Source organism: Bombina bombina, chromosome 1, assembly GCF_027579735.1.
Source record: "Bombina bombina isolate aBomBom1 chromosome 1, aBomBom1.pri, whole genome shotgun sequence".
Classification (NCBI taxonomy): Eukaryota; Metazoa; Chordata; class Amphibia; order Anura; family Bombinatoridae; genus Bombina; species Bombina bombina.
This window is the reverse complement of record NC_069499.1, coordinates 1,183,805,837-1,183,825,896: the sequence shown is the minus strand read 5'-3', so window position 1 is coordinate 1,183,825,896 and position 20,060 is coordinate 1,183,805,837. Positions and strand designations below refer to the sequence as shown.

At 36.6% G+C, this 20,060-nt stretch overlaps 1 protein-coding gene across 3 annotated transcripts in view; it reads right to left on the bottom strand.

Moving 5' to 3' along the window:
- Positions 1-949: 949 nt before the first annotated feature.
- FMNL1 (formin like 1) overlaps positions 950-20,060 on the bottom strand; it is a 208,079-nt gene continuing 188,968 nt past the window's right edge. For all 3 annotated transcript variants that reach the window (XM_053699805.1, XM_053699807.1, XM_053699811.1), the window contains exons 23-26: positions 6,223-6,324; positions 3,068-3,157; positions 2,868-2,988; positions 950-1,786 (exon numbers count right to left, since the gene is read on the bottom strand). In XM_053699805.1, coding sequence (XP_053555780.1) covers positions 1,686-1,786; positions 2,868-2,988; positions 3,068-3,157; positions 6,223-6,324 — 414 coding nt within the window. In that variant the 3' untranslated portion in view covers positions 950-1,685. The remainder of the gene's footprint in view (positions 1,787-2,867; positions 2,989-3,067; positions 3,158-6,222; positions 6,325-20,060) is intronic.

The window sequence follows — 20,060 nt, the reverse complement described above, 5'->3', positions numbered from 1 at the left end:
ATATGGGGAAATAGGAAGAGTCATAGAGAGACAATATGTGGATATAGGAGGAGTCATAGGGAGACAATGTTGAGAAATAAGGGGAGTCATACGAAGACAACAAGGGGAAATAGGAGGAGTCATAGGGAGACAATGTTGAAAAATAAGGGGAGTCATATGAAGACAAGATGGAGAAATAGGAGGAGTCATAGGGAGACAATAAGGGAAATAGAAGGAGCCATAGGGAGACAATAAGGGAAATAGGAGGAGTCATAGAGAGACAATATGTGGATATAGGAGGAGTCATAGGGAGACAATGTTGAGAAATAAGAGGAGTCATACGAAGACAATATGGAGAAATAGGAGGAGTCATAGGGAGACAATAAGGGAAATAGGAGGAGCCATAGGGAGACAATAAGGGAAATAGGAGGAGTCAAAGAGAGACAATATGTGGATATAGGAGGAGTCATAGGGAGACAATGTTGAGAAATAAGAGGAGTCATACAAAGACAATATGGAGAAATAGGAGGAGTCATAGGGAGACAATATGTGGGTATTGGAGGAGTCATAGAGAGACAATATGGGGAAATAGGAGGAGTTATAGGGAGACAATATGGGGAAATAGGAAGAGTCATAAAGAGACAATATGTGGATATAGGAGGAGTCATAGGGAGACAATGTTGAGAAATAAGAGGAGTCATACGAAGACAATAAGGGGAAATAGGAGGAGCCATAGGAAGACAATATGCGGAAATAGGAGGAGCCATAGGGAGACAATAAGGGAAATAGGAGGAGTCATAAGGAGACAATATGAGGAAATAGGAGGAGTCAGGCAAACAAAATTTAGAACAAAAACAGTAGTTTTATGGGAGATTATTTGGAAGCTTTCATCAAACTAGACAAAAATGTATTATAAATTATTTTCCATTGTCATGAGTCTCCTTTCACAGAGGCAATCATATTCACATAATTATTTTCTTCATATTATTTATTTTATTAGCTGTGAAATACAAAGTGTTAAAAAAGCAACTTTAAAAAGTATTTTTGCTTAACTGATATATAAATTTGTATCAAAATAAAATAGTATTTCCAAATGTTTTGTGTTTGTGTAGGTAAGAGTCCAGTGCATCATGGGAAACAAGGATATTTGATCTGTAAAGAGGAACCATGATCTTTACTTGCATGTGATCACTAAATGAAATGGATCCTTGTGTTGTCTTGGGCTGCACCAGTTTTTGTACAATCCTTGTGTCAGTGTACAAGCTGTACCGGTATCTAATTTACATAATTATATTGCTGTACATTTACATTATATTCTAAATTAATACTGATATTATTTCAGTTACTGGCCATCCCTAATCCCATCTATCTCAAGATTTTACAATCCTTTACATTTACAATTATTGCACAGAGCAGTGGATATTGTTACAGTCCTCCTAATCCTAACAACACTGATGAACTACAGCTAACTTCAATAACTAGAGTATTTATAAAAATAATATATAATATATATATATTGTGTCAAATTGCAGTAACCATTGAATTATGTCTATTGGAGGTTGAATTTAATCTTTTTGTCATGTTACCAACAGAGATTCATTTTAATGTTTTCTTCAAATTCAACCCTTTTCCTCTCAAAACAGTGATTGTTCGTACAGTTTCTTCTCCGTCTATTTGCAATGGAAGTTCTCTATAGCTGACTTCTTTCAAACAGGGGTATCACTCATGGTTACTGTCTGCCCGCTGGGTGGCTTCTTGGCGCTTCGCCGACCCATATCTGTTCTCCTGTATGGCTGATTCCTTAGATCTTGGAATAAACACAAAGATGATAAAAGTTTTGTATTTAAAGTGGCATGAAACACAATTATTTCCATTTTACTTATATTTTCAAATTGATTTAATTCTCTTGGTATCCTTTGTTGAAAAGCAGACAGATGTCAGATATGCTCAGTGTGCACAGGTCTGGGACACTATGTGGCAGCAGTTTTTGCAAAAATGCTTTTAACAATCTTATACAAACACTGGTGTCAAAAGCATTCTTGTAAAACTGCAGCCGTATAGTTCTCCAGACACGTGCAAACCTAAATATTCTCATCATCAAATTAAAGTAAATTTGATAATAGAATTAAATTGGTAACTTTTTTTGAAACTGTATAGTCTGTCTAGTCTGTCTGAATCACACACAAAAAAGGTTTTCAGGTCCCTTTAAAGGGACAATCAAACATAGACTTTCATGATTCAGAGCCTACAATTTTCAACAACTTTCCAATTTACTTATATATACCAGATTTGCTTCTGTCTTTCTGTATCATTTGTTGAAGAGGCTCAGGAGTAGCAATGTACTGCTGGGAGCTAGCTGAACACATCATGTGAGACAATGACAAGAGGCATATGTGCAGCCACCAATCACCAGCTAGCTGACATTGCTGCTCCTGAGCCTTCCTAGGTATGCTCTTCAACAAAGGATAAAAAGAGAACATATAATAGAAGTATATTGCAAATGTATTTAAAATTGCCTGATCTTTCTGAATCATTAAAGTTTAATTTATGGAGCAACTTAAATAGTTTTAAAGTAATTGGAGTAATCATATGGTAGCATAAGTAGAGGTTATATATGAAACAATAAGAGTTACAGTGCTATACTAAGCAATATCGGTTGTTGTGTTTAAGAGGATATATAGGGTAATAGGAGGAGTGATGTGGGAAGGTTTTATAGAGCATAGTTATACAATTCTAATGGAGTAGTAGTAATATGCACAGTGTAAGGTTGAGTAGAGTGTGGATAGATAAAGGGATCTAGGGATAGGTTATATTCTGCAGGTTACTATAGGAGAAGCTAGTGTGTTGCAAAGTGACAATAGAAGAAATGTAAAGTGAGATCTGATTACCTGTTATAATATCCTCTATGGCCCAGTTTTCTTCATACACACGTGGTTCTTTTGACTGAAATTTCTTGTTTAGTTCAGCCATGAGATTGACCTGTGGTCGTATTACTTTTGTTGGTGGGGACTGAGAAGAAAAAGTGAGAAATCAGCACTATATGTTTCTAGGTTTGCTCTTCATTGTAACTTACTATATGGCTAAATACCTGAGTAGATTGCTGTCCTGGTGTCTCCGCTTTCTCCTCATTGACTGCATCCTCCTGTTTCTTCCAGAGTTCCAAGTCCTGCTCAGCTTTCTACGGACAGGGAAAGGACATTGGCCCCTATTTAACAAAGGTCTGTTGGACCTGATCCGACAGTGCGGATCAGGTCCGACAGACCTCGCTGAATGCGGAGAGCAATACGCTCTCCGTATCCAGCATTGCACCAGCAGCTTTTGTGAGCTGCTTGTGCAACGCCGCCCCCTGCAGATGAATTGCAGTGATGTGTGTCTGCCTGCTCTTTAGACCGCTGCTTCATAACTGCTGTTTCTGGCGAGCCTGCAGGCTCACCAGAAACACGGGCCTTAAAGCTCCAGGCGGAGCTTGATAAATGGGCCCCATTGTGTAAGCACCTGTGTCTATATGAAATATACTGATTGCTGACACTAGGGGGTCGACTTATGAAGCAACGGATGCTGCTTCCGACCCACTCTGCTTCAGTTCCGCCTGAAGCGGAAGTTAAGAAGCAGCCGTCCTAAGAGCGCTGCTCCTTAACTCGTCCGCCCCCTCTGAGGTGGGGGACAGCAATCAGCCCGATCGAATACGATCGGGCTGATTGACACCCCCTGCTAGCAGCTGACTGTCTGTGAATCTGCAGGGGGCGGTATTGCACCAGCAGTTCACCAGAACTGCTGGTGCAATGATAAATCGCTGTCAGCATTTATCAATGTGCGGCGGACATTATACGCTACATCATATTATGTCCGTCTGCACAATAGTAAATTGACCCCTTGGTGTACACTCAGTATAAATCATTGTGCACTCGTGGGTCATTAAAAGTCCCTGTGTGTGTACACAAAACACGGACAAGCATAGCGCTGTGTCTAATGATTATTAGCACCCACGTATGCATTAGCATGCAATGTCTTATCAGATTTAGACATTTGTTACTAAGGTTTGTGTCTGTCTGAAGGTATTTAGATTCCAGCATTAACTAAAATTCTAAAATTAATATATTGTAAGCCAGGGATGATAAGTGCTATTTTAAGTTGCGTTTAGTTGTGTTTTACAGCTGTATGTTCCGATAGCAAATATATACAAACATGCACAAACATATACAAACACATAAACAAACATATACAAACACATAAACAAACATATACAAACACATAAACAAACATGCACAAACACATAAACAAACATTTACAAACACATAAACAAACATATACAAACACATAAACAAACATGCACAAACACATAAACAAACATATACAAACACATAAACAAACATATACAAACACATAAACAAACATGCACAAACACATAAACAAACATATACAAACACATAAATAAACATGCACAAACACATAAACAAACATATACAAACACATAAACAAACATGCACAAACACATAAACAAACATATACAAACACATATACAAACACATAAACAAACATGCACAAACACATAAATAAACATGCACAAACACATAAACAAACATATACAAACACATAAACAAACTTATACAAACACATAAACAAACATATACAAACACATAAACAAACATATACAAACACATAAACAAACATGCACAAACACATAAACAAACATGCACAAACACATAAACAAACATATACAAACACATAAACAAACATATACAAACACATAAACAAACATGCACAAACACATAAACAAACATACAAACACATAAACAAACTTATACAAACACATAAACAAACATATACAAACACATAAACAAACATATACAAACACATAAACAAACATGCACAAACACATAAACAAACATGCACAAACACATAAACAACATATACAAACACATAAACAAACATGCACAAACACATAAACAAACATGCACAAAAACATAAACAACATATACAAACACATAAACAAACATGCACAAACACAAACAAACTTATACAAACACATAAACAAACATATACAAACACATAAACAAACATATACAAACACATAAACAAACATGCACAAACACATAAACAAACATATACAAACACATAAACAAACATATACAAACACATAAACAAACATATACAAACACATAAACAAACATGCACAAACACATAAACAAACATACAAACACATAAACAAACATATACAAACACATAAACAAACATATACAAACACATAAACAAACATGCACAAACACATAAACAAACATGCACAAACACATAAACAACATATACAAACACGTAAACAAACATATACAAACACATAAACAAACATATACAAACACATAAGCAAACATATACAAACACATAAACAAACATGCACAAACACATAAACAAACATATACAAACACATAAACAAACATATACAAACACATAAACAAACATGCACAAACACATAAACAAACATACAAACACATAAACAAACTTATACAAACACATAAACAAACATATACAAACACATAAACAAACATATACAAACACATAAACAAACATGCACAAACACATAAACAAACATGCACAAACACATAAACAACATATACAAACACATAAACAAACATATACAAACACATAAACAAACATATACAAACACATAAGCAAACATATACAAACACATAAACAAACATGCACAAACACATAAACAAACATGCACAAACACATAAACAAACATATACAAACACATAAACAAACATATACAAACACATAAACAAACATATACAAACACATAAACAAACATGCACAAACACATAAACAAACATACAAACACATAAACAAACTTATACAAACACATAAACAAACATATACAAACACATAAACAAACATATACAAACACATAAACAAACATGCACAAACACATAAACAAACATGCACAAACACATAAACAAACATATACAAACACATAAACAAACATATACAAACACATAAACAAACATATACAAACACATAAACAAACATGCACAAACACATAAACAAACATATACAAACACATAAACAAACATGCACAAACACATAAACAAACATGCACAAACACATAAACAACATATACAAACACATAAACAAACATATACAAACACATAAACAAACATGCACAAACTCATAAACAAACATGCACAAACATACAGTATAGAAATACAAACAGGCATTAATGTGTGACATGCACATTCTTTTTGTCTCTACCTTGTATGCTCTCACAAAGCGCAGGAAGATGGGGAAAAAGTTAGAGGGAGGAGTAGTTTTGCTATTTTCACCAAAATACTCCACAACAGTCTCATAGGCTTCCTGCAAAATAAGATTGAGGGATGTGGTAAGAGTATGAGAGAGAAGTGAATGAACATAAAAAACATGAATGTTTTACATTAAGCTAAATAAGGAAATCAGCATTGAAACAATCATTTGAGATGTTATTTTAACAATTAGGAGGAGCATTAAGGTATTGCTGAGAGAGGTTTTGTTTTAGTCATCCTGGAAATCTAAAACCTATTTAAGTGGTTGTAAATGTAGGAGCTTCTAAACTATTCACAGCAAATGATGGCCAATCATCATCCTAGGTTAGATCAGATGAAAGTTTTACTGTTCAATTCCCAAGTGATAAATGTTTCCAGTCTGGGCAATGTCTAACAGATGGGTGCACAAACATTTGCTAAAACCGGACAATCTACTGCTATCATCCAATGTACAGTAAGCAACAACATACAGATGGCAGTGCCACAACAGTGACCTGTAATCATTGTGCTCTGCTAACATTTGCACTACAAGTTACAACAAACCTTATGGGCCAGATTAAGGGGTTTATCGCGGGTGGTTGCATGCTTTGGAAGTAGCGCGGGTATTAAAAGTTGTAAGTAAACTCGTTTGCTCGAGTGCAATTGAATGTAACGCATATTGCAATAAAAGGTTACAAGGGCTCAAAGATATGAGGCCTCATGTGTTAGAAAAAAAAGGCTTCAAAGGACTTTAACATAAAGATACATACATACACATGTCTAAATATGTTTATGTATATATATATGTATAGATGTGTAGTTTTACTGTATATTTACTGTACATATTCAACATTCGAATGTTCTTCACTTACAAGATAATGTCCTTTTTATTCTTAAATATATATTTCTATATATATGTGTATGTACTTATACCTGCATATCCATTGTTATATATATATAGGTTAATAGGACAAGTGCACTCTCACGAACAGTATCACGATTTTCCAGGGTGCATGAATGTGGGTAATAATAGCAAAAGATAGAAGATAGCACTCTCTGGTCTTAAAGGGACACTCAATCAAAATTAAACTTTCATTATTCAGATAGAGCATGCCATTTTAAACAACTTTCCAATTTACTTCCATTAACTAAATGTGTGCAGTCTTTTTATATTTTGAATTTTTGAGTCACCAGCTTCTACTGAGCATGTGCAAGAATAAGTGTGTATGCATTTGTGAATGGCTGATGGCTGTCACATGGTACATGTATGCATTTGTGATTGGCTGATGGCTGTCACTTGGTACAGGGGGAGTAGAAAAAGACATAACTTTTAAAATTGTCAGAAAAAAATCTACTACTTATTTGAAGTTCAGACTACGTGCTATTGCATTGTCTTGTTATCTTGCATTTGTTGATAATGCAAATCTGCTGTGTTGACTGGTCCTTTAAATACAAAGGTTGTTTTATTTGTAGTGACATTTCGGGGAAAGCTTCCCCTTCCTCAGACCAAAGAACAATACAGAGTGTCAAACATTTATACACATACAGACCCCTCCCCCTGTTAAAAAAACACTGAAATTAGTTGCTAAGCAACCATTACCTGGCTGGTTACCAATAAAGCAATTATCTAAAATACAGACAACACCTGTAATACACTGATTGAAAACACCTGATTGTGAAAACACTTGTCTTGCTAACTATACATTGAAATTAATTACAGTTAACCTTCAACAATGGGAAGCCATAGAGCAACTTAATTTAAATTGTACAGTCATATTGCAAAAAATCATTAAAAAATGAACAGAAAAACATACGGCTAGATTTAGAGTTTTGTCGGTAAAGACCCGCGGTGCTAACAAGGCTTTTTTTTCCAGCGCACCCTTAAGACAACGCTGGTATTTAGAGTTGTCTGAATGGCTGCGTTAGCCTCAGAAAAGGGAGCTTTGAGCATAATTTAGCTCCACTTCAACCCTCAATACCAGCGTTGCCTGAAAAACGTGCTCGTGCACGATATCCCCATAGGAAACAATGGGGCTGAGCTGGCTGTAAAAAAACCTAACACCTGTAAAAAAGCAGCGTTCAGCTCCTAACGCAGCCCCATTATTTCCTATGGGGAAACACTCTCTAAGTTTACACCTAACACCCTAACATGAACCCCGAGTCTAAACACCCCTAACCTTACACTTATTATCGCCGCCACCTACCTACAATTATAAACCCCTAATCTGCCGCCCCCAACGCCGCCGCTACTATAATAAAGTTATCAATCCCTAAACCTAAGTCTAACCCTAACACCCCCCTAACTTAAATATAATTTAAATTAATCTAAATACATTTACTATAATTAAATAAATTATTCCTATTTAAAACTAAATACCTATAAAATAAACCCTAATATAGCTACAATATAACTAATAGTTACATTGTAGCTATTTTAGGATTTATATTTATTTTACAGGCAACTTTGTATTTATTTTAACTAGGTACAATAGCTATTAAATAGTTAATAACTATTTAATAGCTACCTAGTTAAAATAATTACAAAATTACCTGTAAAATAAATCCTAACCTAAGTTACAAATACACCTAACACTACACTATCAATAAATTAATTAAATAAACTACTTACAATTATCTAAACTAAAATACAATTAAATAAACTAATCTATAATACAAAAAACCCCCCACTAAATTACAGGAAAAAAAACTACAAGAAGTTTAAACTAATTACACCTAATCTAAGCCCCCTAATAAAATAAAAAAGCCCCCCAAAATAATAAAATGCCCTACCCTATTCTAAATTACAAAGTAATCAGCTCTTTCTTTCATGTAATTAGCAAGAGTCCATGAGCTAGTGACGTATGGGATATACATTCCTACCAGGAGGGGCAAAGTTTCCCAAACCTCAAAATGCCTATAAATACACCCCTCACCACACCCACAATTCAGTTTTACAAACTTTGCCTCCTATGGAGGTGGTGAAGTAAGTTTGTGCTAGATTCTACGTTGATATGCGCTCCGCAGCAAGTTGGAGCCCGGTTTTCCTCTCAGCGTGCAGTGAATGTCAGAGGGATGTGAGGAGAGTATTGCCTATTTGAATGCAGTGATCTCCTTCTACGGGGTCTATTTCATAGGTTCTCTGTTATCGGTCGTAGAGATTCATCTCTTACCTCCCTTTTCAGATCGACGATATACTCTTATATTTACCATTACCTCTGCTGATTCTCGTTTCAGTACTGGTTTGGCTTTCTACAAACATGTAGATGAGTGTCCTGGGGTAAGTAAGTCTTATTTTCTGTGACACTCTAAGCTATGGTTGGGCACTTTGTTTATAAAGTTCTAAATATATGTATTCAAACATTTATTTGCCTTGACTCAGAATGTTCAACATTCCTTATTTTTCAGACAGTCAGTTTCATATTTGGGATAATGGATTTGAATTAATCATTTTTTTCTTACCTTCAAAAATTTGACTCTTTTTTCCCTGTGGGCTGTTAGGCTCGCGGGGGCTGAAAATGCTTCATTTTATTGCGTCATTCTTGGCGCGGACTTTTTTGGCGCAAAAAATCTTTTCCGTTTCCGGCGTCATACGTGTCGCCGGAAGTTGCATCATTTTTTGACGTTATTTTGCGCCAAAAATGTTGGCGTTCCGGATGTGGCGTCATTTTTGGCGCCAAAAGCATTTAGGCGCCAAATAATGTGGGCGTCTTATTTGGCGCTAAAAAATATGGGCGTCGCTTTTGTCTCCACATTATTTAAGTCTCATTTTTCATTGCTTCTGGTTGCTAGAAGCTTGTTCTTTGGCATTTTTTCCCATTTCTGAAACTGTCATTTAAGGAATTTGATAAATTTTGCTTTATATGTTGTTTTTTCTCTTACATATTGCAAGATGTCTCACGTTGCATCTGAGTCAGAAGATACTTCAGGAAAATCGCTGTCTAGTGCTGGATCTACCAAAGCTAAGTGTATCTGCTGTAAACTTTTGGTAGCTATTCCTCCGGCTGTTGTTTGTATTAATTGTCATGACAAACTTGTTAATGCAGATAATATTTCCTTTAGTAAAGTACCATTGCCTGTTGCAGTTCCTTCAACATCTAAGGTGCAGAATGTTCCTGATAACATAAGAGATTTTGTTTCTGAATCCATCAAGAAGGCTATGTCTGTTATTTCTCCTTTTAGTAAACGTAAAAAATCTTTTAAAACTTCTCTCCCTACAGATGAATTTTTAAATAAACATCATCATTCTGATTCTGATGACTCTTCTGGTTCAGAGGATTCTGTCTCAGAGATTGATGCTGATAAATCTTCATATTTATTTAAAATGGAATTTATTCGTTCTTTACTTAAAGAAGTACTAATTGCTTTAGAAATAGAGGATTCTGGTCCTCTTGATACTAATTCTAAACGTTTAGTTAAGGTATTTAAATCTCCTGTGGTTATTCCAGAAGTTTTTCCTGTTCCTAATGCTATTTCTGAAGTAATTTCCAAAGAATAGGATAAATTGGGTAATTCATTTACTCCTTCTAAACGTTTTAAGCAATTATATCCTGTGCCGTCTGACAGATTAGAATTTTGGGACAAAATCCCTAAAGTTGATGGGGCTATTTCTACCCTTGCTAAACGTACTACTATTCCTACGTCAGATGGTACTTCGTTTAAGGATCCTTTAGATAGGAAAATTGAATCCTTTCTAAGAAAAGCTTATCTGTGTTCAGGTAATCTTCTTAGACCTGCTATATCATTGGCTGATGTTGCTGCAGCTTCAACTTTTTGGTTGGAAACTTTAGCGCAACAAGTAACAGATCATGATTCTCATGATATTATTCTTCTTCTTCAACATGCTAATAATTTTATCTGTGATGCCATTTTTGATATTATCAGAGTTGATGTCAGGTTTATGTCTCTAGCTATTTTAGCTAGAAGAGCTTTATGGCTTAAAACTTGGAATGCTGATATGGCTTCTAAATCAACTCTACTTTCCATTTCTTTCCAGGGTAACAAATTATTTGGTTCTCAGTTGGATTCTATTATCTCAACTGTTACTGGTGGGAAAGGAACTTTTTTACCACAGGATAAAAAATCTAAGGGTAAAAACAGGGCTAATAATCGTTTTCATTCCTTTCGTTTCAACAAAGAACAAAAGCCTAATCCTTCATCCTCAGGAGCAGTTTCAGTTTGGAAACCATCTCCAGTCTGGAATAAATCCAAGCCTGCTAGAAAGGCAAAGCCTGCTTCTAAGTCCACATGAAGGTGCGGCCCTCATTCCAGCTCAGCTGGTAGGGGGCAGGTTACGTTTTTTCAAAGAAATTTGGATCAATTCTGTTCACAATCTTTGGATTCAGAACATTGTTTCAGAAGGGTACAGAATTGGTTTCAAGATGAGACCTCCTGCAAAGAGATTTTTTCTTTCCCGTGTCCCAGTAAATCCAGTGAAAGCTCAAGCATTTCTGAATTGTGTTTCAGATCTAGAGTTGGCTGGAGTAATTATGCCAGTTCCAGTTCCGGAACAGGGGATGGGGTTTTATTCAAATCTCTTCATTGTACCAAAGAAGGAGAATTCCTTCAGACCAGTTCTGGATCTAAAAATATTGAATCGTTATGTAAGGATACCAACGTTCAAGATGGTAACTGTAAGGACTATCTTGCCTTTTGTTCAGCAAGGGCATTATATGTCCACAATAGATTTACAGGATGCATATCTGCATATTCCGATTCATCCAGATCATTATCAGTTCCTGAGATTCTCTTTTCTGGACAAGCATTACCAGTTTGTGGCTCTGCCGTTTGGCCTAGCTACAGCTCCAAGAATTTTTACAAAGGTTCTCGGTGCCCTTCTGTCTGTAATCAGAGAACAGGGTATTGTGGTATTTCCTTATTTGGACGATATCTTGGTACTTGCTCAGTCTTTACATTTAGCAGAATCTCATACGAATCGACTTGTGTTGTTTCTTCAAGATCATGGTTGGAGGATCAATTTACCAAAAAGTTCATTGATTCCTCAGACAAGGGTAACCTTTCTGGGTTTCCAGATAGATTCAGTGTCCATGACTCTGTCTTTAACAGACAAGAGACGTCTAAAATTGATTTCAGCTTGTCGAAACCTTCAGTCACAATCATTCCCTTCGGTAGCCTTATGCATGGAAATTCTAGGTCTTATGACTGCTGCATCGGACGCGATCCCCTTTGCTCGTTTTCACATGCGACCTCTTCAGCTCTGTATGCTGAATCAATGGTGCAAGGATTACACAAAGATATCTCAATTAATATCTTTAAAACCGATTGTTCGACACTCTCTAACGTGGTGGACAGATCACCATCGTTTAATTCAGGGGGCTTCTTTTGTGCTTCCGACCTGGACTGTAATTTCAACAGATGCAAGTCTCACAGGTTGGGGAGCTGTGTGGGGATCTCTGACGGCACAAGGAGTTTGGGAATCTCAGGAGGTGAGATTACCGATCAATATTTTGGAACTCCGTGCAATTTTCAGAGCTCTTCAGTTTTGGCCTCTTCTGAAGAGAGAATCGTTCATTTGTTTTCAGACAGACAATGTCACAACTGTGGCATACATCAATCATCAAGGAGGGACTCACAGTCCTCTGGCTATGAAAGAAGTATCTCGAATTTTGGTTTGGGCGGAATCCAGCTCCTGTCTAATTTCTGCGGTTCATATCCCAGGTATAGACAATTGGGAAGCGGATTATCTCAGTCGCCAAACGTTGCATCCGGGCGAATGGTCTCTTCACCCAGAGGTATTTCTTCAGATTGTTCAAATGTGGGAACTTCCAGAAATAGATCTGATGGCGTCTCATCTAAACAAGAAACTTCCCAGGTATCTGTCCAGATCCCGGGATCCTCAGGCGGAGGCAGTGGATGCATTATCACTTCCTTGGAAGTATCATCCTGCCTATATCTTTCCGCCTCTAGTTCTTCTTCCAAGAGTAATCTCCAAGATTCTGAAGGAATGCTCGTTTGTTCTGCTGGTAGCTCCGGCATGGCCTCACAGGTTTTGGTATGCGGATCTTGTCCGGATGGCCTCTTGCCAACCGTGGACTCTTCCGTTAAGACCAGACCTTCTGTCGCAAGGTCCTTTTTTCCATCAGGATCTGAAATCCTTAAATTTAAAGGTATGGAGATTGAACGCTTGATTCTTGGTCAAAGAGGTTTCTCTGACTCTGTGATTAATACTATGTTACAGGCGCGTAAATCTGTATCTAGAGAGATATATTATAGAGTCTGGAAGACTTATATTTCTTGGTGTCTTTCTCATCATTTTTCTTGGCATTCTTTTAGAATACCGAGAATTTTACAGTTTCTTCAGGATGGTTTAGATAAGGGTTTGTCCACAAGTTCCTTGAAAGGACAAATCTCTGCTCTTTCTGTTCTTTTTCACAGAAAGATTGCTATTCTTCCTGATATTCATTGTTTTGTACAAGCTTTGGTTCGTATAAAACCTGTCATTAAGTCAATTTCTCCTCCTTGGAGTTTGAATTTGGTTCTGGGAGCTCTTCAAGCTCCTCCGTTTGAACCTATGCATTCATTGGACATTAAATTACTTTCTTGGAAAGTTTTGTTCCTTTTGGCAATCTCTTCTGCCAGAAGAGTTTCTGAATTATCTGCTCTTTCTTGTGAGTCTCCTTTTCTGATTTTTCATCAGGATAAGGCGGTGTTGCGAACTTCTTTTGAATTTTTACCTAAAGTTGTGAATTCCAACAACATTAGTAGAGAAATTGTGGTTCCTTCATTATGTCCTAATCCTAAGAATTCTAAGGAGAAATCGTTGCATTCTTTGGATGTTGTTAGAGCTTTGAAATATTATGTTGAAGCTACTAAGTCTTTCCGAAAGACTTCTAGTCTATTTGTTATCTTTTCCGGTTCTAGAAAAGGTCAGAAAGCTTCTGCCATTTCTTTGGCATCTTGGTTGAAATCTTTAATTCATCTTGCCTATGTTGAGTCGGGTAAAACTCCGCCTCAGAGGATTACAGCTCATTCTACTAGGTCAGTTTCTACTTCCTGGGCGTTTAGGAATGAAGCTTCGGTTGATCAGATTTGCAAAGCAGCAACTTGGTCCTCTTTGCATACTTTTACTAAATTCTACCATTTTGATGTATTTTCTTCTTCTGAAGCAGTTTTTGGTAGAAAAGTACTTCAGGCAGCGGTTTCAGTTTGAATCTTCTGCTTATGTTTTTTCATTAAACTTTATTTTGGGTGTGGATTATTTTCAGCAGGAATTGGCTGTCTTTATTTTATCCCTCCCTCTCTAGTGACTCTTGTGTGGAAAGATCCACATCTTGGGTAATCATTATCCCATACGTCACTAGCTCATGGACTCTTGCTAATTACATGAAAGAAAACATAATTTATGTAAGAACTTACCTGATAAATTCATTTCTTTCATATTAGCAAGAGTCCATGAGGCCCGCCCTTTTTTGTGGTGGTTATGATTTTTGTATAAAGCACAATTATTCCAATTCCTTATTTTATATGCTTTCACACTTTTTTATCACCCCACTTCTTGGCTATTCGTTAAACTGAATTGTGGGTGTGGTGAGGGGTGTATTTATAGGCATTTTGAGGTTTGGGAAACTTTGCCCCTCCTGGTAGGAATGTATATCCCATACGTCACTAGCTCATGGACTCTTGCTAATATGAAAGAAATGAATTTATCAGGTAAGTTCTTACATAAATTATGTTTTTACCTGTAAATAAAAATACAACCCCCAACATTAAAACCCACCACCCACATACCCCTACTCTAACCCACCCAAACCCCCTTAAATAAACCTAACACTAACCCCCTGAATATCTCCCTACCTTGAGTCGTCTTCACCCAGCCAAGCCGAATTCTTCATCCAAGCGGAGCAACAAGATGTCCTCCATCCGGTAGAAGTCTTCATCCAAGAGGAACAAGAAGATGTCCTCCATCCGGTAGAAGTCTTCATCAAAGCGGGGTCTTCTATCTTCATCCATCCGGAGCGGAGCAGAGCCATCTTCCATACAGCCGACGCGGAAGCCATCCTCTTCAACCGACGAACTAACGACGAATGACGGTTCCTTTAAGGGACGTCATCCAAGATGGCGTCCCTCGGATTTCCGATTGGCTGATAGGATTCAGCCAATCGGAATTAAGGTAAGAAAAATCTGATTGGCTGATTGAATCAGCCAATTAGATTGAAGTTCAATCTGATTGGCTGATCCAATCAGCCAATGGGATTGACCTTGCATTCTATTGGCTGATCAGTACCGGCATAGGACACTATGTTTATCTGTCCATTTTCTAATGATTTTTGCAATGGGACTGTACAATTTAGATTAAGTTGTTCTATGGCTACCGATGGTTGAAGGCTAACTGGAATTAATACTAATGTATAGCTAACTAGATAAGTGTTTTCACTATCGGTTGTTTTCAAGTATCTCAAACCGGCATAGGACACTATGTTTTTCTGTTCATTTTTTTAATGATTTTTTGCAATATGACTGTACAATTTAGATTAAGTTGATCTATGGCTACCCATTGTTGAAGGTTAGCTGTAATTATTACTAGTGTCTTTATTATCAGTTGTTTTCAAGTATCTCAAACCGGCATAGGACACTATGTTTATCTGTCCATTTTCTAATGATTTTTGCAATGTAACTGTACAATTTAGATTAAGTTGTTCTATGGCTACCCATGGTTGAAGGTTAACTGGAATTAATACTAATGTATAGCTAACTAGATAAGTGTTTTCACTATCGGTTGTTTTCAAGTATCCCAAACCGGCATAGAACACTATGGCCTAGATTTGGAGTTTTGTCGGTAAGGACCCGCGTAGCTAACGCCGGCTTTTTTCTGGCCGCACCATAAAAATAACTCTGGTATTGAGAGTCCACATAAAGGATGCGTTAGGCTCCAAAAAAGGAGCGTAGAGCATTTTTAACGCAGCTTCAACTCTCAATACCAGAGTTGCTTACGCAAGCAGCCAGCCTCAAAAACGTGCTCGTGCACGATTCCCCCATAGAAAACAATGGGGCTGTTTGAGCTGAAAAAAAACCTAACACCTGCAAAAAAGCAACGTTCAGCTCTTAACGCAGCCCCATTGTTTGCTATGCGGAAACATCTCCTAAGTCTGCACCTAACACCCTAACATGTACCCCGAGTCTAAACAACCCTAACCTTACACTTATTAACCCCTAATCTGCCGTCCCCGCTATCGCTGACACCTGCATTTTATTTTTAACCCCTAATCTGCCACTCCGTAAACCGCCGCTACATACATTATCCTTATGTACCCCTAATCTGCTGCCCCTAACACCGCCGACCCCTATATTATATTTATTAACCCCTAATCTGCCCCCCACAACGTCGCCTCCACCTGCCTACACTTATTAACCCCTAATCTGCCGACCGTACCGCACCGCTATTATCATAAAGTTATTAACCCCTAATCCGCCTCACTAACCCTATAATAAATAGTATTAACCCCTAATCTGCCCTCCCTAACATCGCCGACACCTAACTTCAATTATTAACCCCTAATCTGCCAACCGGAGCTCACCGCTATTCTAATAAATGTATTAACCCGTAAAGCTAAGTCTAACCCTAACACTAACACCCCCCTAAGTTAAATATAATTTTATTCTAACGAAATAAATTAACTCTTATTAAATAAATTATTCCTATTTAAAGCTAAATACTTACCTGTAAAATAAATCCTAATATAGCTACAATATAAATTATAATTACATTGTAGCTATTTTAGGATTAATATTTATTTTACAGGCAACTTTGTAATTATTTTAACCAGGTACAATAGCTATTAAATAGTTAAGAACTATTTAATAGTTACCTAGTTAAAATAATTACAAAATTACCTGTAAAATAAATCCTAACCTAAGTTACAATTAAACCTAACACTATACTATCATTAAATTAATTAAATAAAATACCTACAATTACCTACAATTAAACCTAATACTACACTATCAATACATTAATTAAATACAATACCTACAAATAAATACATTTAAATAAACTAACTAAAGTACAAAAAATAAAAAAGAACTAAGTTACAAAAAATAAAAAAATATTTACAAACATAAGAAAAATATTACAACAATTTTAAACTAATTACACCTACTCTAAGCCCCCTAATAAAATAACAAAGCCCCCCAAAATAAAAAAATGCCCTACCCTATTCTAAATTACTAAAGTTCAAAGCTCTTTTACCTTACCAGCCCTGAACAGGGCCCTTTGCGGGGCATGCCCCAAGAAGTTCAGCTCTTTTGTCTGTAAAAAAAAACATACAATACCCCCCCAACATTACAACCCACCACCCACATACCCCTAATCTAACCCAAACCCCCCCTTAAATAAACCTAACACTAAGCCCCTGAAGATCTTCCTACCTTGTCTTCACCCTGCCAGGTTCACCGATCGGTCCAGAAGAGCTCCTCCGATGTCCTGATCCAAGCCCAAGCCGGGGGCTGAAGAGGTCCATGATCCGGCTGAAGTCATCATCCAAGCGGGAGCTGAAGAGGTCCATGATCCGGCTGAAGTCTTCATCCAAGCGGGGCAGAAGAGGTCTTCCATCCGATTGAAGTCTTCATCCAAGCGGGATCTTCTATGGTCATCCATCCGGAGCGGCAGGATCCTGAAGACCTCCAACGCGGAACATCCATCCTGGCCGACGACTGAACGACGAATGACGGTTCCTTTAAATGACGTCATCCAAGATGGCGTCCCTCGAATTCCGATTGGCTGATAGGATTCTATCAGCCAATCGGAATTAAGGTAGGAATATTCTGATTGGCTGATGGAATCAGCCAATCAGAATCAAGTTCAATCCGATTGGCTGATCCAATCTAACGCTCACTTCAGACACGACTCTAAATACCGGAGTTAGAAAAATCCCATTGAAAAGATAGGATACGCAATTGACGTAAGGGGATCTGCGGTATGGAAAAGTCGCGGCTGAAAAGTGAGCGTTAGACCCTATTTTGAGTGACTCCAAATACCGGAGGTAGCCTAAAACCAGCGTTAGGAGCCTCTAACGCTGGTTTTCACGGCTAACGCCAAACTCCAAATCTAGGCCTATGTTTTTCTGTTCATTTTTTAATGATTTTTTCCAATATGACTGTACAATTTAGATTACGTTGCTCTATGGCTTCCCATTGTTGAAGGTTAACTGTTTTCACAGTCAGGTGTTTTCAATCAATGTATTACACGTATTGCTGTATTTTCACTCTACACAGGTGTTGTCTGTATTTTAGATAATTGCTTTATTGGTTACCAGCCAGGTAATGGTTGCTTAGCAACTAATTTTGGTGATTTTTTTAACAGGGGGAGGGGTCTGCATGTGTATAAATGTTTGGCACTTTGTATTGTTCTTTGGTCTGAGGAAGGGGAAGCTTTCCCCGAAACGTCAATACAAATAAAACAACCTTTGTATTTAAGACCAGAGAGTGCTGTCTTCTATCTTTTGCTATATATATATATGTATAGATATGTATTTTTACATGAACAGTATCATATATAAATATATATATATATATATATATATATATATATATATATGCAACAAAAATTAATCCTCCATCCTAGTCCAGCCACCTGGGTGCAGATATAGCCAAATGTATACTTCCAATAAATAGTGCACTCTCAGGATTTTAAATCCTGAGAGTGCACTATTTATTGGAAGTATATATATATATATATATATATATATATATATAGTTAATTATTTTCTATTTTTTCTAAGATAACGCAATTGGGTTAGCGCACATGAGAACTTTTAAAGCGCGTTAATGAAATATTACATATAAAAAAATTATATAAATTATTAAAAATGAATAATTATACTCTAAAATATATAGATATATTCTATGGATTATTTATAATATTTTAGTTATTTTTAATAAATCAGGGAATGCCCCTTTGGGAGACACGCTATTCTCAAGGTAAAAAACTGCCTTTAGGGAATTTTAACAGGGGCTTGATGATACTGGCAAGAAACCTTAGAAAATGTCACAAATTCAGTGACCTTTAGATAATCTGGCCCTTAAATTTAAATTTAACAATACACTGTATTTTTTAAAACCTGATATATTCTGTCACTTTAAAATGTTTGTCATAAAACACTGTCTTCACAATAGTAATTTTTTCCAGCAAGAGGGCCTAGGAAGCCTACATTTAACTGTCATTTTCAAATCAGATTTTATTTATTTATTTTTCATAAAGTTACTAATACTAAACAGACTATATAGACTACACTGTAATCCAACGTTTTAATCCTCAACCAATATAACAAGGACTATTGGTTACATTAACCACCTGACTAAAGTCAAATGCAGTCACTTTAAGAAACAGTTACGTCAAAATGAAACGTTCAAGGAACAGAGAATACAATTTTAAACAACTTTCCAATTTGCTGCTATTATTTAATTTTCTTCATTCTTTTGGTATCCTTTGTTGAAAAACATAACTAGGTAGGCTCAGATGTAGCAAATAGCAATGCACTATCAGAAGCCAGTTGCTTATTGGTGGCTGCACATATATATTTCTTGTTATTGGTTCATCCAATGTCCTAGCTCCCAGTAGTGCATTGCTGCTCCTTCAACAAAGGATAACAATAGAATACAGCAATTTTTATAATAGAAGAACATTGGAAAGTTGTTTACAATTGTGTGTTGTGTCTGAATCATGAAAGAAAAAAATTAAAGTTTCATGTCCCTTTAATTCAGTTGTTCCATATTTTCTCAATATGAAAAAGGCAATGCTTGCAGTGTGGTTTGGATGAGGAAGAATGACTCTTCCCCTGTTAGATATTTTTAGACTAC